An 18,488-nucleotide genomic window follows, 5' to 3' on the forward strand; every position below is an offset into this window, starting at 1 on the left:
AATGGTTTAGGGAAAACACCTATCTTTATGTCCTATAATCACTATTTCAAGTACCCGCAAAAGCACATGTCAATCATCTGAAGGGAAGCATCTAAAAATTACAATCACATATCTGTAATCTCTGTGGAGCACATTAGTCCTATTTACTTAGAGGAATACCATGTTTGTAATCAAAATCTGCTTTTCTGTCTCGTCAAACAGTTTGAGATCGCAAGTGAGAAGTTAGCCTTTAACTTCAGTTTCAGCTCTAGGGATATCAATTTCTTTGGCCTCCTGACCATCCTTCTATTGCTGCAGACTGCATGCTTGAATTTCTGCAGATAAGGAACCTCTGGTATGATGCCCTTGACATTTGGTTGCAAATCTTGACTGTTTTGGAGGGGGCTGGGGAGAGGGCTGAAAGGCTTGTCCTTAGCCAGAGGCACCTACCCTGGGCCTCAAGATTTTTGCTCTGTATTTCACTGCAGTGAATTGTTTTTCAGCTTTATTTCCTACAGAAACAAACTGTCAGCGAGTGTGCTACCTTGTCTGCCTGTACATGAATATGCAAATACAGTTTCACAAAAATCCCCAGGACATCAGACAAGACATTCCATCGATATTGTCAGTTCACGAAGTGTGGAAACTGGAAACAGTTCCTTTCCGGAGAAAGAGGCACCTGGTTCAATTAATGGATTACGTATTTCAAATTTACAGCTACAAACTGCTTTCTCTAATTTGAAAGAGATGGAGCTTTACAAAGTAGTCCTACAAGGGAATGGAAAAATTGGATTCCAGCATATTTTCTTCTCATTTTGTACTGGGTTATTTTAAGCTAACATTTTAACATTTCACAAGAAGGTAAAATTTTGTGAGCATATTAAGATGCTTCTAAAAACGAAAGCAGTAGCCCAGAGATTACGTCATATGGCAGGGAGTATTTTACATGAAAATATTCATCATAGTAAATGGGCTTTTTACCTCTGGGGTCATTTTCAGTGTTAAAGTAGTTAAAGACTGAAGTGACTATAATACAGTGTTTGTGAACACAAAGATTCTGAAGTTTAAATCGTTCAGTGGGCTTTTTTAAGGATTATGTAAGAATCTTTTTTGATTATAGATTTAAGCAAGACTCCTTGGAGCTGGTTAGCTATCATATATACAATCGTTGAAAGAAAAAGTTAAACATTCAGACAAGTTTTATTTTTCTTTTTCAAAACTTTATTAGGTAGACATTACTAGATGACACTGTAAAACTCCTTGTGTGCAAGTGAACGAAGTCTACAATATGTCTTCCCACAATTCATTAAATCCACAACCCCCCTGATTTCTGAATATTAATTCTAAGACAGGTGGAGTGCATTCAAATGCTACTTTACATTCTTCCATTTCATCACGGGGAAGCACTTTTTCAGTTTGTTGGTAACAGGGGCTTGGGATATCAGTGTAAGTGAAAGGAATGCCTTTAAAGGAAACAAAGTACCGTAAGTTTCAACTTACGAACTTCACTCTCAATACAGACACCAGATTCATCGCAGAGTCTTTTAAATTAAACTGCCTACCATGATCGTGATTGTATTTAGCAAAGTGAAGCAGTACAGAGACACACCTACTACTGAATACTAGTGAGGTAACATTTTGAAAATAAAACTGTTAAAAAATTCACTTACTTTCAAAAGGTCCTGTCCAGCAGGACAAACATTTGATAGAACACCTTCCCTTGTATCCACGCATGTACATGTGCATATACAACCTGTGTCTACTATAGCTTTGTAAAGAACAGGATTTTAGTTATACATTCATCAGGACAAGTTTAAAAATCAGACATTACTATGATAGATTCAACAGAAGACTTCAGTGAACTGTCTCTAGACCTTCTAAATTAAAAGGCACTCTGAAGAAGGTAGCAAGAAATAATCCTCACAAAACATTGACACGAACTGAAGCGGCCACAAAGGTAGCGCACTCAACAGTGATTATTGGTATACATATAAAATACCAACTTGAAGATGGATTATTTGTAAAATATCGCCCAAGACTACCAAATATTTTCGTCAAGTTATTACAGCATGAAGACCATTGCTGCAATACTATGCAACAAAAAAATACAGTTATCAGCTAAATGCAAGAGAAAGATAATGGAAAAACCTTATCAGCATTTTGGTTGTGTGCCTGCTGGTTGTAAGAGAAGAATTTCATTTAAGAAAATAACTTTTTAAAATAAACAGTAACTCATAAGATTGAAGAAATATTTTGATACATGGTGCCTCCTATTCAATGGGTTATAGAATTACTCAGTTAATGCCTAAAAACTGGAGATAATACTGAAATAGAAGTTAAGAGTGACAATTCACTTACAGTTTTATTGCAGTATGGCTCTAAATCAGATTCCCTATCACCAAAAACTTCAGATATGCAAGCTGAATCCTGATTAAACACTTGTGTGTGATGCTTCATGAAGAAATAACACTGCAAGTGACAGCTATATTACTAATTAAGAACTCCGAGAGGGGGAAAAAAAAGCGCCTCTCCCATAGTTCTGAAAAACTCATGAGTTTCAGGAGAAGAAAAGGTTCCAAGAGATACTCTTCTCATCTTCATTTCTCCATCTTTTCCTTCCTTCCTTCACAAATTCTTAGTGGAGGAAATTGAACATAGTAAAACCATTTTATGATCATGAATCTACAATAAGATCTTCTAAGCATAATTTTTCATCTTACCTCCCCATTATTAACTCAATTTCCTTCTGATAATTACCTTTTTATAACTTCAATATTTTTTAACAGATAGTTTCTAACATAAGTTCATATAATTCAAGATAATTTTAGAAAAGTAGCTTATTCTTGGCACTGGACTACCAATAGATGGACAAAAGTGGGAGCAATGTTAGTAAGAAAAAACAGGTCCTTTACAAAATCTAGATCATAAAAAATAAAATTCCACTGTCTTCTGGGAAAGGAAGTAATCCCAGAAGAAGAAATAAACCCCTTCTGAAGCTATCTGAAGATGGTAAAACAAATACTACCTTTTCAGATCATACCTCCCACCATGCAATGAAGGGCTGGGCAGAGATCCCAGAGCTGCTCCACCAAGCTTGTTTGATGGTGTAGTCCATCAAGGTATCCATCTCAGAGGAATCACCAACTTATATTAACAGGATCTGTTAGTTCAAGTTGGATACCACTGAAATGATATTAAACTGCTGTGAGTCCCAGCCTAGCTACAAGTGCATCTCCAGGCGCCATGCTCCTCAGCGCTTCCATCTTCATGTATTAGAGTGAACAGGGCCCCTTTGAGCCCTGGAGTTTGAAGGTACACATACCACAGGCTGTGGCCTAACCTAACTTCAGCTGAATTCTCTTCTCCAAAAAGTTGCATTTCTTTAAGTGGTTAAAAATTCCTAGCTGCTTATGCTGGAAGACTGAACTCATTCTGACAACACATATAAGATGCATTTCTGCAGAAATCTGAAGGGAGATGCGGGGGAGGGTGAACAGCAAGTGAAGAAACTCACACATGAGATCAAGATCATCAGAATTAAAACAGGCATGCCAGATTACTTTTATAATTCGTAAAAAGTTAGCTGCTTCACTAACATAACTTTTTTCAACTTTCTGAGCAAACCAGTATTGGTTACTTCGGCTTAACATGTCTGTCTGTAGGAGTCCATGGAACAGAAATTCCCATATTGCTCTACGGAGGGGAACAAACACCCTCCATTTGTCTCAAGCAATAAGGCACTTACACATTTAAAATTCCTCATTATACAAAACACACTGAATACTGGAATCCAAGCATTGATTACATGGGTATTGCCTACCTCCAGTTTTTGTAACTTCTGAGTCATCAAATAAATATACTACAGAAAGTTCTAATCACTGATGCATCTAGTTTGTATATAGCCCTAACATGGGAGTTAGAAATTGCTTTCTTAGTGAATTCGCAGTGTTTTGGCCAGAACCCTGGTTGTGCCAGCAGCCTGTACACTAAAAAGGATGTGATCTGTCATCTCACTACCCTGACCTTCTTGCCATTCAAATTAACCCTATTTTAAACGGAATTCTTCACCTTAAAATATATAAAAATATATGGGGGCAGGGGAAGATTTCTCATTGAATTGTCATGGAATTAAGACAAAGTTCTGAGGAGGCTGTCCAAGCTGAAACAGAAATCATGTTTTCTTTTTCTCAGCACCTATTTTCATCTCTACCATAGTCAAAAGAATTAACAAATACCTTAAAAAGTTATTTGGACTACTCAGATGGTTAGTTACGTAACAAAGATGACTGTGATGTTCAATTACATTTAAAAAAAAATGCAAAATTAAAAGCCCTGAAGAAAAACAGATTTCAGCATTTTGCATTTAAGTAATTTAAATACAACAGAATTAATCTTTTGCTGGTATAGCTCAGCAAAGCATTACTGAAATGACTTCTTAAGGGATCACATTTTCCAGGTCCAATTTCATCTTCAGCCATTTTCACTAGTCAGTTTCAAATTATGAAATTTGGAAGGAAAAGGAGAGCATTAGAAATAAAATGTGTAACAAATGGAAATATGGTAAACATTTTATTATGAGACGGTAAACACGGTGAAATGTAAATCTACCCCTGTCCTTGCAATTTATGGACATGAAGCAGCAGAATGTAAATTGATATGAAGAACTCTTAAAAGCGCATTTTTTATGCAAAAAGATAGTCCATGACTAAAGACTGAGTCCATCTGCTTACCCAGAGCTTGTGTAAGGCATGAAAATGTTTCTTGACTGCATCAGCACTTTTACAGGACAGATTTAAAATATCTGAACAGCTTGTTTGGATTCTGTAAGTAGATTTTCCTTCTAAAAATGAGGTAAATGTGGCATCGTATTAGTAACATCATGCTCAGTGACAGTAGGTTAAAATTTCAACAATACTGTTTTCAGTCTGACAAGTTTTTAACAAGATGAACAGTGAATGGGGTCAGCATGCAACTGTGTTTAAGCAGGTATGTGCAAAATCCATGTTTGTGCTAAAAATACCATTTTTACGCAATAAATTTCTCCTCTTCTGACTTTGATCCATCCAAAACACTTCAGATTAATTTTTCAATTTTCATAAACCAATAAGCTCCAAAAAGGTTTTCTTTTGCACAATATGCATTTTTTCAATGAAATAATTGCTAATATAACTACCTTTTTTTTTTTTAACAGATGTATTTAGAAATAAACAGCTGGAATTATGCTTAGAAATTTATGTATTTATTTTTTACTAGGAAGTAATTAAAGCTTATTACACATTTTTATCCTTGAAATCAGAGCATACACTCTAAGATCAGTTTTCATTTTCCTACCTTATGGTGTTTCACTGTCAGGCTAAGAGAGGCATCAGTGATTAAATGCCTAATATGAGCACTCCATTCCTTACTGGAGAGAGAACGTATAGACCCTGAGCCACTACGCGCAGAATGATAAGGAAGAATCAGCCAGGAAGCTACAGTCCTGTGTAACTGCAACAAGCTGCACTGGTTTGTTTTATTAAGAAAAAAGTTTGGGGGTGTTGTGTTATAGCTTAAGCAGTACTTAAGTGAAAACACTGCTGGTCTTGCAGTTGAATCAAGGCTCAGCTGGTTTTTCACATGACAGTAGCAAGACAAGCCACCAAATATATCAGCAACATAACTTTTTAAATGTTGTGTGCCTTCTTTTTCAAGTTTATGTGTTAAGTCTGAAAAATCTTGAACAGCTGTAATTCCATTCTTACGCTGTGCTAGTATCTGTTACACTGAAGAAAGCAGAATGTTAGATATGTTATTTAACACTGCCTGTGGACACTGTTTCTAACTTTATTGGTGACTCAAAGCTTTAATAGGGTCTCTCTATTACATTAAAAGTTAGTATTCCTTCCCCTGACAGTTTGCTTTAAAATAAGAATGTCATTTGGAAATTCTTCCCTACTCCCTGCCCTCTCCTGCACTAGTATCACTCTGTGAGTGAGAGGACCGGCTCCACAGTAGCTTGCACTTCTTCAGAAGTGAATCAGATTTGCAAGTTGCTGCATAATGGCTATCAACATGCTCCTAGATATTTTTATCAAAGTATTCGGGGCCAAATTCTGTGCTGCCATAAAAATGGGTACAACTTTTCTGGTTTAATGGGGCTATGAATGATGTCAGGAATGGAGCTGACCTGCTGCAACTATAAGGCTGCAAACTTAAAAGAAACTAAGAAATTGTCTCTCTCGTAGTTTCCTCAGGTAGGATTCTTTCCCTCAGCAAAATCAGAGATTTAATATAGATTAAAAAAGTAACAGTAATCCATGGTTCTTATCCATAACTTGGACCTACACAATTATCACACCAAGCATAACGAACGATGCAAGCTTTGCTCAAGAAACAAAACACAACTAAATTTTAAAAAACTCCAGAGTCTGCATGGCAAACTATTTGGCCATTGAATATGAAACAGTTTCTCAGATCTAACTGTCAAGAGAAACCATTCAATCACTGGAGAATTTGTATCCTCTGACAGAATTACTGCCCTACCTACAGACCACTTAACATCACACAAGCTGTGGCAGTCTTTGGAAGAGCAGAAAACCCCTTGGCTAAAAAGAATACCTGATGGTGATTCAAAACACCTTCTAGTCAAATTGGCAACAGTCCCTGCAAATTAGTATTTTTAGTAAAGTAAAACTTCACATTGATCAAACTTTCAGAACGAATAAATAGATGTAAATTAAAAAAAACCTCCTGTTGTACCAGGAAGAGTTATGAAGTCAGCATTAGTAACATCAAAATCAAACAAAATCCTCCCTTACTTACACACTTGCACTGTCCCAAAGGAAGATAATAGATCACTCAAAGTACACTGTATTTTAGTGACATTTGAAAGACATGAATATGCTGTTTATTATAGAGGTGGTGAGAAACGAAGACTAACAGACTTTTTTGTATAGAACTAAAACTGATGGGTCAGCTACAGCACGAGATTACTCAGAATTGCACTTCTCCCTCTTGCTTGTATTCCAGCTCAGCTTCTTATTCTCATTGGCTGATAGACTGACACAAGGAAAAGCACAATTATTTTCCAGTCACAAGCTCCTGGATAAGCCCTGCAAATATACTGAACTATGCTCTGAGATGCCGCAGCAGTCAGAATCATCCTGCCACTGACATGGTTGAGCTGCCTCGAAACTTGACCCAATTAATGAAATACATCTAATTACTCTCAGTGAAGACAGTGGAGGAAGGGAAAGCAGCCCCCTCCAGACTGGCGTGTCCAGCCAGCCCTCCCCAGCGGGAGCAGGACGGGCACACACAGCATGGCACTGCTGGGAGGGCACCGGTCCTGTGGGCAAATCCATTTCCAGGCAAGCTAGAAATAGAAGGCTAGTGTAGAATGGATTTAAGCATTTCCTAGTCTGAGTACAGATATCGGTGAGCAACAACTTCTCACAAGGATAAGTAATCTTAGATATTAAATGTGGTGAAAGCAATCCCGATAATTGGCATACAGTAGCATGAAATCTGCCTTAGCAGGTTAATTCAGCTGCCTGATGAAGTTTTTTGCTAATAAAGATGGAGTAGAACAGTCTGATGGTTTCTTTAGAGTACAGTTACAAAAACCGAAACACGTTTACGTAATAAAACATCCTTGAATTTCCTTACAACAAAGTTCATTGCATTTCTTTCAAACTGATTAATTAATGCTTGTAAAACAAATGACATGACTTTGACATATATAAGATGTCCTATGATATGAGAAGAGCTGTTTAAAAGTGAACATTTTCTTGAATGAAGTTTTGTACTAAACCACTTTTCATATTTCAGTTGGTTATGTTATATAATATTGATGAAAAATTGTATTCAAGTGAGGGTATTTTTATATGGATGGAAAAAGACTTCCATATCCTTACTCTGCCTGGCTCTTGAAAATTTTTTCATGTTCTACAGAAAGGCAAAAGCAAATATTATTGTCATTCCTATTGTTTTTTCCTACAGAGAAAGCAAGATTAGACTCTCTCATCTTTACAAGGTCAAAGATGCCTCGTTTTGCCATGTGTAGAAAATGAAGAACCATTTCCCTTTGATTTAATCTGTTCTGATAAAATGGTCTAGATGAAATGATAATTTAGGAGTTGTGTGCTCCTTTCCTCCACCCAGAATGACATGCTTTCTGAATATAAACAAGTGCAGATCTATTATCTTCCCTTTTATGCTCTTTATTCCAGCATCTTAATTTCAGATCTTACTGAACTCCCATCAGAAACTGAAAATGGCAAACACGGCAGAGTAAAAACAGCTACAAAGACTGTAAGAATATCTCACACATTTAAAGAGAACCAGGAAAAGAAAGGAAATTAATCCACTGTATAGTTAATTACAGATAATCTCAAGTACTAAAATATTCTCAAGTGGAATAGTTTGACACCATATTACAGCCTGCATTGCAACCCCAAATCCATCTATCTATATAACTCTCGCTCTCTGAGGTCTGAAGGTTTTTCTAAATAATACAAAAATATCTTAATTATTTGACATTTAAAGAAAGGAATAAAAATCCCTGAGTAAGCCAAAGACAACTGATATGTATAGCCTCAGAAAACACTCAAAAACATTGACCGATTTTAAGGCAGCTTCCAATCTCAGACAGAACACAAATAGAAAAATGATGTGTCACAGAAGAAGCCTAATTAACAGGTGGATTTGCATTGACAGTAGGCTTTGAACTTCACTGCTAAATGTCATTGCTTCCCTGCTTAGTTTGCAAATCTTAGAAAGGTACTATTTCCACCGTTAGGACAACAGGGTCAACATGCCCTTAAAATTCAAATGGAAATATTAAGTACTTGTTGACTACTGTGGTGTGCTTGTACACACTGTTTCAACAAGAAAAAAAAAACAAACAAGAAAACAAAACCAGAATCTGACAGAAAATAAGCATATTAGCCAACTATGGTAAGCTGATATTTGTGTTTCCAGGTAAACAAAATTCATCAGTTTCTTCCACTGAGTCTTTGAAGTCAAACTGAGTATCTTGTAGCAGTATTATACTGGTGGGGCAGAATACTATCTACGTAAAAATTATGACTAGATTCAGATTTAATAATTTTTAAAGAAAGCGGTGCAAAATATATCCTCTCAAATGATACGTTATTTGCAGGCCTAAATTTTGAAGTCTGTAGACTCTTTAGGACATTGCCCATCTCCCTGCTTCCCCCCTCTTCCTCTCTATATACAAACATACATATATATATATATGTATCTTCAACCACACACCCTGAAAAAAAAAAAGTACCTTCACAGTACAAATCCAAACTTCTTCTCAAGATCAGCTTGTATTTTTAAAGTATAAAGTATATTTCTCTTATTCAATTCCTTTCTTTATTGTTTCAGTGTTCTGCTTACACAAATTTATTTTATTCTATTTTTTCTTTTAAGTTATATTTGTATGATAAATTTGGATTATAACTAAAAGTGAAAAACTTCTCAGTACTGATTCCTAATGCTGAACTACATTGCTCTTGCTGCGATGCGCTGAGAAAGAGCTCTGGTAGCAAGCAGTGGTACTCTGAAGTTAGGGAAAAAAGAACAAAGACAGCTGTTCTCTGCAGATCTCTAACGTGCCAGGAAGAGAAACACTGGAAGCAGAGAATAAGAATGATGTGGTCTCCTAAGAATTCATGACCCCTCCTCTTACCCAAAATTCACAGATTTTCCTCATGAGACATCAGTGGGTGCTCTAAGATTTATGTAGCCTACTTAAAAGAAACAAAGGAACAAACAAAACATGCTTTTTAGGTTGTAAAATTTCATCAAGTCAATCTTCACACAATTAGTGTGTAGCATGTGTATTATATGCCAGGTCAGAACAGAAGAGCAGGTTTCCAGCTTCCCTGCAAACACACTTCAGGGATATTTTGGGACAGAACAGGCCACTGACACTTCTTGTTATCTTAAATCCTTCAAATTTTTTTCTGTACTGGGAGAGTTTCAAAATTCTGTGCTCTTCTAACAAATCTGTAACCCCCCCAATCAATATTAATAGACTGTCATAAATTAAATACAGAAGTGAAACCAATCAGCATAGTTGTAAGTATCACGGAGCTTCAATACTAAGGATACTTCCCTGTGAGGCACCGCAGTTTGGCGGTGGCAAGCTACTCTCCTGCCCACTAGCAGGAGGACTCAGAAGATAACCAGCTGTCCTGCTCTGGCATGTGACAGGGTTTCGGTATGCTGAACAGAATGCTGTGTGATGGAAGTTATTTACAGAAGTAGTTTTTAATACCAAAAGTAGTATGCTCAGTATACAGTAGGAGTCCAAACACTTCTAAGCATTTCCCCCTTAAAGGCCGACACTGATGTTAAACGGAGCACATGTCAGCAGTTAAATGCTTTCTTCACAGGCCAAATCGGTAGTAGAGTTGTGGCTACAATACAGACTTTGATTGTCTAGTTCAGAAACTTAGACTCAAAAACCCCCTCCAAAGTAACAATTACAAAAAAACAAAACCCAAAACATTTAAAAAGCAGCAGTCAGGGGGCCCATCTTGTTCAGAGTGCAGCAGAGCAAAGAGGCTTTCTGGTCTGCAGTAGTGTTTTCGGCTGAGGGAAGATTGCAGGAGATCCCCCATTCTTCTTCCAGGGTGGTGGCTTTGATGCTGTTACCAGCACTGTATTGCTCTGTTGCACCAAGCGCGTATAGCCCTTGCAGGACTAGCTCAGTTCAGGTGAGTAAGGTCCATCCTTACCAGGGCATACCTGTCCATGACCTTTTCCTCTGCTTTTTACAAAGGCAATAGATAGGAAACACAAATAAACCTGCCAAAAAGAAGAAAATAAGAAGAAAACCACAATTAAATACAATCCTTTGTGCGTGCATTGTGTTCTTTCAGTGTACATAGAGTATTCAGATGCAGCTTTCCATGTCTCAGGAGAATTTAGACAAGGCATTTGGACAAGCAGAAAAAATATTAACCTGCAACAGTCTCTTCAGTAATGAGTTAAGCTACACTTTCTGTTTACTCTACAACAAATTCCCTTTAACCCTACTCCCATCTCTGACAAATTAATTCCTGAACCATGCTGTTTTGTATAAGATACAAACTTAAAACTTTTAAAAGCACTTTGGCAATCCTTAGATCTAAATCCAAGGCTGATTTAACTAAATTAGCCTTCAACCAGTCTCACATGCAATAGAGGCAGCATGGCTTTACATTTTTTTCTAAATATTATTTATTTTTACACACATCCTCATCTATTGTGAAGTAATACCAAATGTTTATCCTTGGCTGAGCAGGGAACTATTTATTCTTAAAAGTCTTTTGAGAGAAAGGAAGCTCTAAAAGGAAAAATAAATAAATCAAATTTATTCAGGTGAAAAGTAGTTTGTCATAAGAGGTATTCTTTCAAACCCAAATGAGAAGCAATTCCGCCTTTCTCTTGCCACCAGCTGACTGAAATGGTGAAAGATTTCCTTTTCAGACACTGCTACAGTAACAACATATAACAGAAGACTACTACAGTCACCAGGGTCCTTGCTTGGCTCAATAGCCTTTGTTGGAGAGCAGCATAGGGGAAAGGGACCTGGGGGTCCTAGTGGACAGCAGGATGACCATGAGCCAGCAGTGTGCCCTTGTGGCCAAGAAGGCCAATGGCATCCTGGGCTGTATTAGAAGGGGTGTGGTTAGCAGGTCAAGAGAGGTTCTCCTCCCCCTCTACTCTGCCCTGGTGAGGCCGCATCTGGAATATTGTGTCCAGTTCTGGGCCCCTCAGTTCAAGAAGGACAGGGAACTGCTAGAGAGAGTCCAGCGCAGAGCCACGAAGATGATTAAGGGAGTGGAACATCTCCCTTATGAGGAGAGGCTGAGGGAGCTGGGTCTCTTTAGCTTGGAGAAGAGGAGACTGAGGGGTGACCTCATTAATGTTTATAGATATGTAAAGGGCAAGTGTCATGAGCATGGAGCCAGGCTCTTCTCAGTGACATCCCTTGACAGGACAAGGGGCAATGGGTGCAAGCTGGAACACAGGAGGTTCCGCATAAATATGAGGAAAAACTTCTTTACGGTGAGGGTGACCGAACACTGGAACAGGCTGCCCAGAGGGGTTGTGGAGTCTCCTTCTCTGGAGACATTCAAAACCTGCCTGGATGCGTTCCTGTGTGATATGGTCTAGGCAATCCTGCTCCGGCAGGGGGATTGGACTAGATGATCTTTCGAGGTCCCTTCCAATCCCTAACATTCTGTGATTCTGTGATTATGTGAAATGGTGTAAAATGGTTTTCAGCTATGATACTGAGATTACTTTAACAGTTGTGTTGGCAGTAAATATTGCTGTAATTACCTCAAACCCAAAACTTTCCTATAAATAATCACTATTTTTGGAACTGCTCAAACTGCTCTTCTTGATCCTCCCTTATCTGGCCATACCTAGCATGGGACTTCAGCAGCATACTGGGTATTATTGCTATTATTGCTGTTGTATTACTACAAAATCCTCTTAATTTTAATATAAGTAAAAGAGTGGGTTTTTTTTCCAGCATAGATTATACCAGATTGTTGAGCAACGTAAGCTTTACTGGCATTAGGAAGTCTTTACTGCCTATATTTTTGGCATAAAAATGCCACTAAAAAGAATAAATATAGATAGATAGGTATCTTCAGTGAATCCAACTCAGAATATTAATACAGGAAAAAGATAATGTATTCTTAGCCTAAATACTGAAATTAATAGCAATATTTCTTATTTGGCCAGATGTAGTCTAGAAAAGCTGTAATGGTATTTTGGTTATATGCTGATTGTACATAACCAATCTTATTAACGTAACTATTCTTGTATATTTTGGCTTTTTTATATCAAAATAAAGGTGCCACATCCCAACATGCCTGAGGGCTGGGTATACATGGCAAATTTTCAATGGAGTAAGTAGTTTGGTGAAGAGTGAAGCAGCATGATCCCTGATTGAGGTATTACTGACAACATGAATAGTGGATATGCACTTACATGAGCAAAATGATACATTTATTGTTACGGCTTATTTAATTTCTGTGGGAGAATTCAGTTAAGCCAGGCAAAGAGCAGATTTGCTAGAATAACTACATCCACATTAATACAACCACGTTAACAGAGCTTTGATACTGTATCAAATGAGTTCCCAGTACTGTTTTTTGTGATGGAATCCAATTTGGTAGCCTATGCACTGAGTCAGATTTTGAGATTGACTCATCCCAATTTGCTGCTTTGTTGTTGCTGTTGCACCTTCAGGCTGGAGGGCTCTTGGGACTATGCCTAGTGCCCCAAAAATCTTACCATGCACGTGGCCAAGATCTTAGAATTGTGATCCCCTGGAGTGATTAAAGGGAGTGTCCAAGTCAGCCAGCCCCCAGCACTATGTTTAAATTACTCTGGCCTTTTTACTAGTTTAACTATACCAGTTAAGGATTTTGGTTCAGAAAAGCCTTAACAACAAAATAATTGGGGAAAAAAAAAAAGTAATAAAGCTAATAGGCATAAAATACAAGAAAAATATTCTAAAGACAAATTTTTTAGAAAAAAGTCATGTGCTTTATACTAAAACAATATCTATGAAGTTTGTACTTTGTACTATGAAGTCCGTCTCTTCGAGATGAAAATACTGAGATGTCATACAGAAAGTCACTGCAAAATCAGAATCAGACTCATTCGCATATGTAGCTCTTACCTATTACAACAGCTATGGTTCCCAGTGCCAGTCCCAGAACCAGTATTAGGGGTGTAATGAGTAGTTTTCCAGCTGAAATGCAAAATTCATTAAACAATTCAAAGTTGGCATTTTATTTTTCCCTTTCCAACCATCCATAAATATTTCAATATTGGACTCCCAAAAGCTGGTTCATTTTTTTAATACTTTACCAGGATTCCTACTCGTAAATCCATCCTACAAATCCAGCTAGGAGCTATCACCACTCAGCCAGCTCCCTGCACACACTTCTCTCTTTGTCCTCTTCACCCACCACAACTCTCCAAGCACAGCTCATTTTGTATATTAACAGCTTGCATTTACTTCTGTTTCCATTCTGAAACCCCTCAGGCATCGACAGGAATGTGATAGCTATAAAGCTACTACCACTTGGCTTCTCCGGAATCCTACTGTACAGCAACCACCCTGGAAAGATGCCAAGCAAACCAGCATCTTGGAGAGTTTAGGTTAGCTCAAGGTGATGAGACCATCACCTCTAAATATGCTTCTGCTCGCTTTAAAAGGCTATGGTGAAGTTCTCATGTATAGTTGCAATTTAGGTCTAAATCAAACCACAGCCAAGTCTATTTTTGATCAACATTTAAAAAGATATGTTGCTGCTCTTATACGAGTATGGCAGCAAGGCTGTGTGTGCAGCATACCACCTAGAGCGTAAGACACTAAGAACAAGTAAAACGTGCTCATATTCTTTACTGTAGAGGTGCATGGAAGGAAGGCAGGGCTCCTTCTGAAACACTTAAGTCAAAACCGAACTTTGAATCCAAGTTATCTTTCTTGTGTTGCACGCTGTCAACTGAATGGCAAAGTCTCCCTCACTGTGTTAGCTGAGCGGTGGCAAAGATGTCACATGTCTCAGCTGTTTGAAAACGCAGCAAGGCAGGCATTTTTACTGATGCATCAGCAGCTTGATCAGGGATTTGAAATTAAGCAATTCTCTAAGTTAAACATGGTTTGAAAGATCACCTCTAGAAAGGGAGGAAAAGTGAGTCGTTACCTCTCTCTTCCCTGCCCTTCCCTCTCTCAAGTAACTTGTATCAGATTTCAGTAAATGGATTACTTCATTCAATAATGATGTCAACCTCTCCATAACCTGAGCCACTAATTTGGGCAGTCTGAAGGAAAAATGAGGTATTTTGGAAATATTTACAGCGGTTAAATGAATCGGTCCTTTTCATGCTCCGTTTTGATAGCTTTTAAATTTCATAAGAGTGTTGTGGGTGGGAAACATTAATTCCTAGAAGAAAAAGATTGGCAAATATTATTGGTATTACTCTAGTTGCCAGGCATCCTAATGGTAGGCCTTCTTGGGACTCCACTGCATTGCATTCTATACATGCAGAGGCTGTCAAATACATTAGGAGAAGGAACACAGAGTGATGGAAAACCTCAAGAAAACTCCAAAAATGAGCGATTAAAAACATTTAAAAACATTACCAGAGCCTTCAATAATTTCAAAGTACAACTTGCAAAAGATTGTGTTAAGGTATGAACTCTCTTTACTTTATTAATAATCATGTAATTAGAATGTTAGAAAATTATGACATTTGGTATCAAAATTATTAAAAACTTAAACCATTGAACTGGTGACTAAGTACACCGAAACAGAGTCTGCAGAAAGCGCTAAGCTAGCTTTTGACTGAAGTAATTTCTTTGCAGACACAAAGAATGGTTCCTAAGCTAAATCAGTTTAAGAACTTGTTTACTTACATTTGACAAACTAACTCGGAGTGGAAATAAAGCATAAATGAGTGTCTTTTTCTTTCTGGCTGTGAATATGAAGTTATGAGTATCGTGAACTTCCAAGATCTTATAGGATAAAATGACCTTTCATTGTCATGAGACAATATCTTCCTCTGGTTACCAATGCATTCTTTCCAAAGGTTAAACTTTAAACACAAAGCAAAATACCTTTTCTCCTTATACATCTACCACATTTAAATCCTTTATCTTTCTTTACCTTCATAAACTAAAATTAAGGAACAAGTTAACACGAGGTGAACAAGACTTGTACAAGTTACCATCAGGTAAGAGTACAAACTGCAGCAATCACTGCAAAACAGCAGACTGTACGTTTTACTCCAATCATTTTTATCAGCATTGTATGAAAAAATTATAAAATGCTCCATTTTATACATCTGAATTGAACATAACTTTATGTCCAATTTGACACACATTGTTTGTCGTAGTGTGAAGGATTATGAGGCTCTTAATCATAAAGGGAATCGTGACACACCAAGAGATGCTGCTGAAGGTAAGAATGTTTTATTGCAGGCACTGAACTTCCCAAAGATCCACTGTCCTATGTCTGTTAGCTTCGAGAATGCCAGCAGAGAGAGAGCAAATGCAAAACTTGCCTCAGAGCTGAATAAAATCTTGGGTCATTAGTCCATGTGGTGAACTCAGCAGTAGGTTATGATCACCAGTTTGGTAATGTTCAAAGCTAGTTTTTAAGGATAACTTAAAAAGAAACAGTTGTAAATAGAACAAGGCTACCAATGGAGCCTTTTTACAATTCTACTCCATTTAATGGTAAACAATTTCTCTACTGGGTTACTCAGCATGAAGATTTAGATATCTGTACTAATGTAATAACTGTATTTGCAGGTGTCTCAGAGGGGTTGCATTACTTGTAATATAGAGAATGATGATTTTCCACAAAATGAGGAAATGTTTAGGGAAACATGGGAGAGTATTTTTCCCTTGCATAACTTTGGGTTTGGTTGTGGCTTTTAGGGTAATATATACAAAATCCCATAAATCCTTACAGAATTCTTTGCCATGTAAAAAATTAACATACTAGTTTTAGAAAACAAATTTAATCACTTGCATATGAGAAATAAAAAGCTTTGTCTTCCTCTTCTAAATATTATATGTTGAAGCAACAGAGTCACTAAAAGTATCTACTTATAAATCAAAACAGTCATACCTATGTAGATTTTAGTTCTAATACAAGTTTGCATCTGTTTTTAAAGAGTCCTATCAAATGTATATAGGTGACATCAGATCGACTTAAGTGATAGAAGTCGCTAATGAAGGCTGGATCCTAGAAGTGCATGCTTCCTTCTGCAGTGCTCAAAGCCATGCATACATAGAGTGAATCTTGCACTCTGTCTTGGGACAGGAGCACACACCAGTCTGATCTGAAAACATGCTGCTTTCAGAATCCTATTTGAAATGCTGTTTACCATGCAAAAAACTTCATTTGCTTTAATAGCATTACATAGCTTCATAGAATAGTTTGGGTTGGAAGGGACCTTTAAGGGCCACCTAGTCCAACCCTCCCTGCAGTGAGCAGGGACACCTTCACCTAGATCAGGTTGCTCAGAGCCCCATCCAGCCTGACCTTGAATGCTTCCAGGGATGGGGCATCTACCACCTCTCTGGGCAACCTGTGCCAGTGTCTCACTACCCTCACAGTAAAGAATTTATTCCTTATATCTAGTCTAAATCTACCCTGTTTTAGTTTAAAACCATTACCCCTTGTCCTATCAGAACAGGCCTTACTAAAAAGTCTGTCCTCATGTTTCTTATAGGCCTCCTTTAAGTACTGAAAGGCTGCATAAGGTCTCCCTGGAGCCTTCTCTTCTCCAGGCTGAACAGCCCCAACTCTCTCAGCCTGTGTTCATAGGAGAGGTTCTCCATCCCTCTGATCATCTTCATGGCCCTCCTCTGGACTCGTTCCAACAGCTCCATGTCCTTCTTATGTTGGGGGCCCCAGAGCTCGACACAGTACTCCAGGTGGGGTCTCACGAGAGTGGAGTAGAGGGGCAGAATCACCTCCCTTGACCTGCTGGCCATGCTGCTTTTGATGCAGCCCAGGATACGGTTGGCCTTCTGGGCTGCAAGCGCACATTGCTGGCTCACATCGAGCTTTTCATCCACCGGTACCCCCAGGCCCTTCTCCCCAGGGCTGCTCTCAGTCCCTTCATCTCCCAGCTAGTATTGATACCAGGGGTTGCCCTGATCTAGGTGCAGGACCTTGCACATGTTGTGTCTTGTTACATATCCATGAAGTACCTAGCAATTGATTTCGAATATAGTTCACTCAGCTAAATTCAGGTGATACTTAAGTGGCGTCTTAAGTACATTTAAGACAGCTGAACATGTTTTTCTTTTCTGTGCAATTCATCTCTAACTCCGGTTATAACCAAACATCCTGCCTTCAACGACTTAGCCAAAGAATTACTATGAGAATGAAAACTCCAAGTCCGCCAGGACTGAAGGATAAAAGCAATTTCACTTTACTGTACTGGTCACAGGACAAAGTTTCTCTAAAAAATATGCTGGCTAAACAGGGGAGAGAAACGTCATCACATTCAGACACCATTTCTGCTCCCAGTTTATTGTCTTCGCCCTGTGATTTCTACTACCCTGACAAAACCATTGCTCTATAAAGAAAAGTATGTTTAAATTTATGCTGCTATAAATGCTTTTCCCTTATTTTTATTACAGAACAGTTTGTGATTGTAGGCACAAACATTTTCTTCTCAACAGAAACCATGATAGCATGCCAGCCTGCCATGAAGTGTTCTTTCCTTTCTACACACCCCACCCACCCAGATTTGGTACAAACAAGCCAAAGAACCTTCACTGCAAAGGCTACAAAATCACCACATTTGCTCAAATAAGTATTTACTCTCCATGGCAAGAAAATAAAATAAAAAGTCGCAGAAGAAAATGTATCTAGCAACACCTCAACAGTCTCTCACTGACAGCCAAGATAATGTCCTCTTAATTTCCACTACTTAGCTAAGTAGCAGAGTCATTTTACTACAGGAAATCCAACCTT

General features: G+C 38.1%; 1 protein-coding gene across 1 annotated transcript in view; it reads right to left on the reverse strand.

Annotated features, from left to right (window-relative positions):
• Nucleotides 1-10,223: 10,223 nt before the first annotated feature.
• The window catches only part of RNF217 (ring finger protein 217), a 63,998-nt gene continuing 55,733 nt past the window's right edge, over nucleotides 10,224-18,488 (reverse strand). The window contains exons 5-6 of the mRNA XM_068405208.1: nucleotides 13,661-13,732; nucleotides 10,224-10,782 (exon numbers count right to left, since the gene is read on the reverse strand). Coding sequence (XP_068261309.1) covers nucleotides 10,709-10,782; nucleotides 13,661-13,732 — 146 coding nt within the window. The 3' untranslated portion in view covers nucleotides 10,224-10,708. The remainder of the gene's footprint in view (nucleotides 10,783-13,660; nucleotides 13,733-18,488) is intronic.

The sequence above is a fragment of the Nyctibius grandis genome, chromosome 1 (assembly GCF_013368605.1).
Source record: "Nyctibius grandis isolate bNycGra1 chromosome 1, bNycGra1.pri, whole genome shotgun sequence".
NCBI classification, from domain to species: Eukaryota; Metazoa; Chordata; class Aves; order Nyctibiiformes; family Nyctibiidae; genus Nyctibius; species Nyctibius grandis.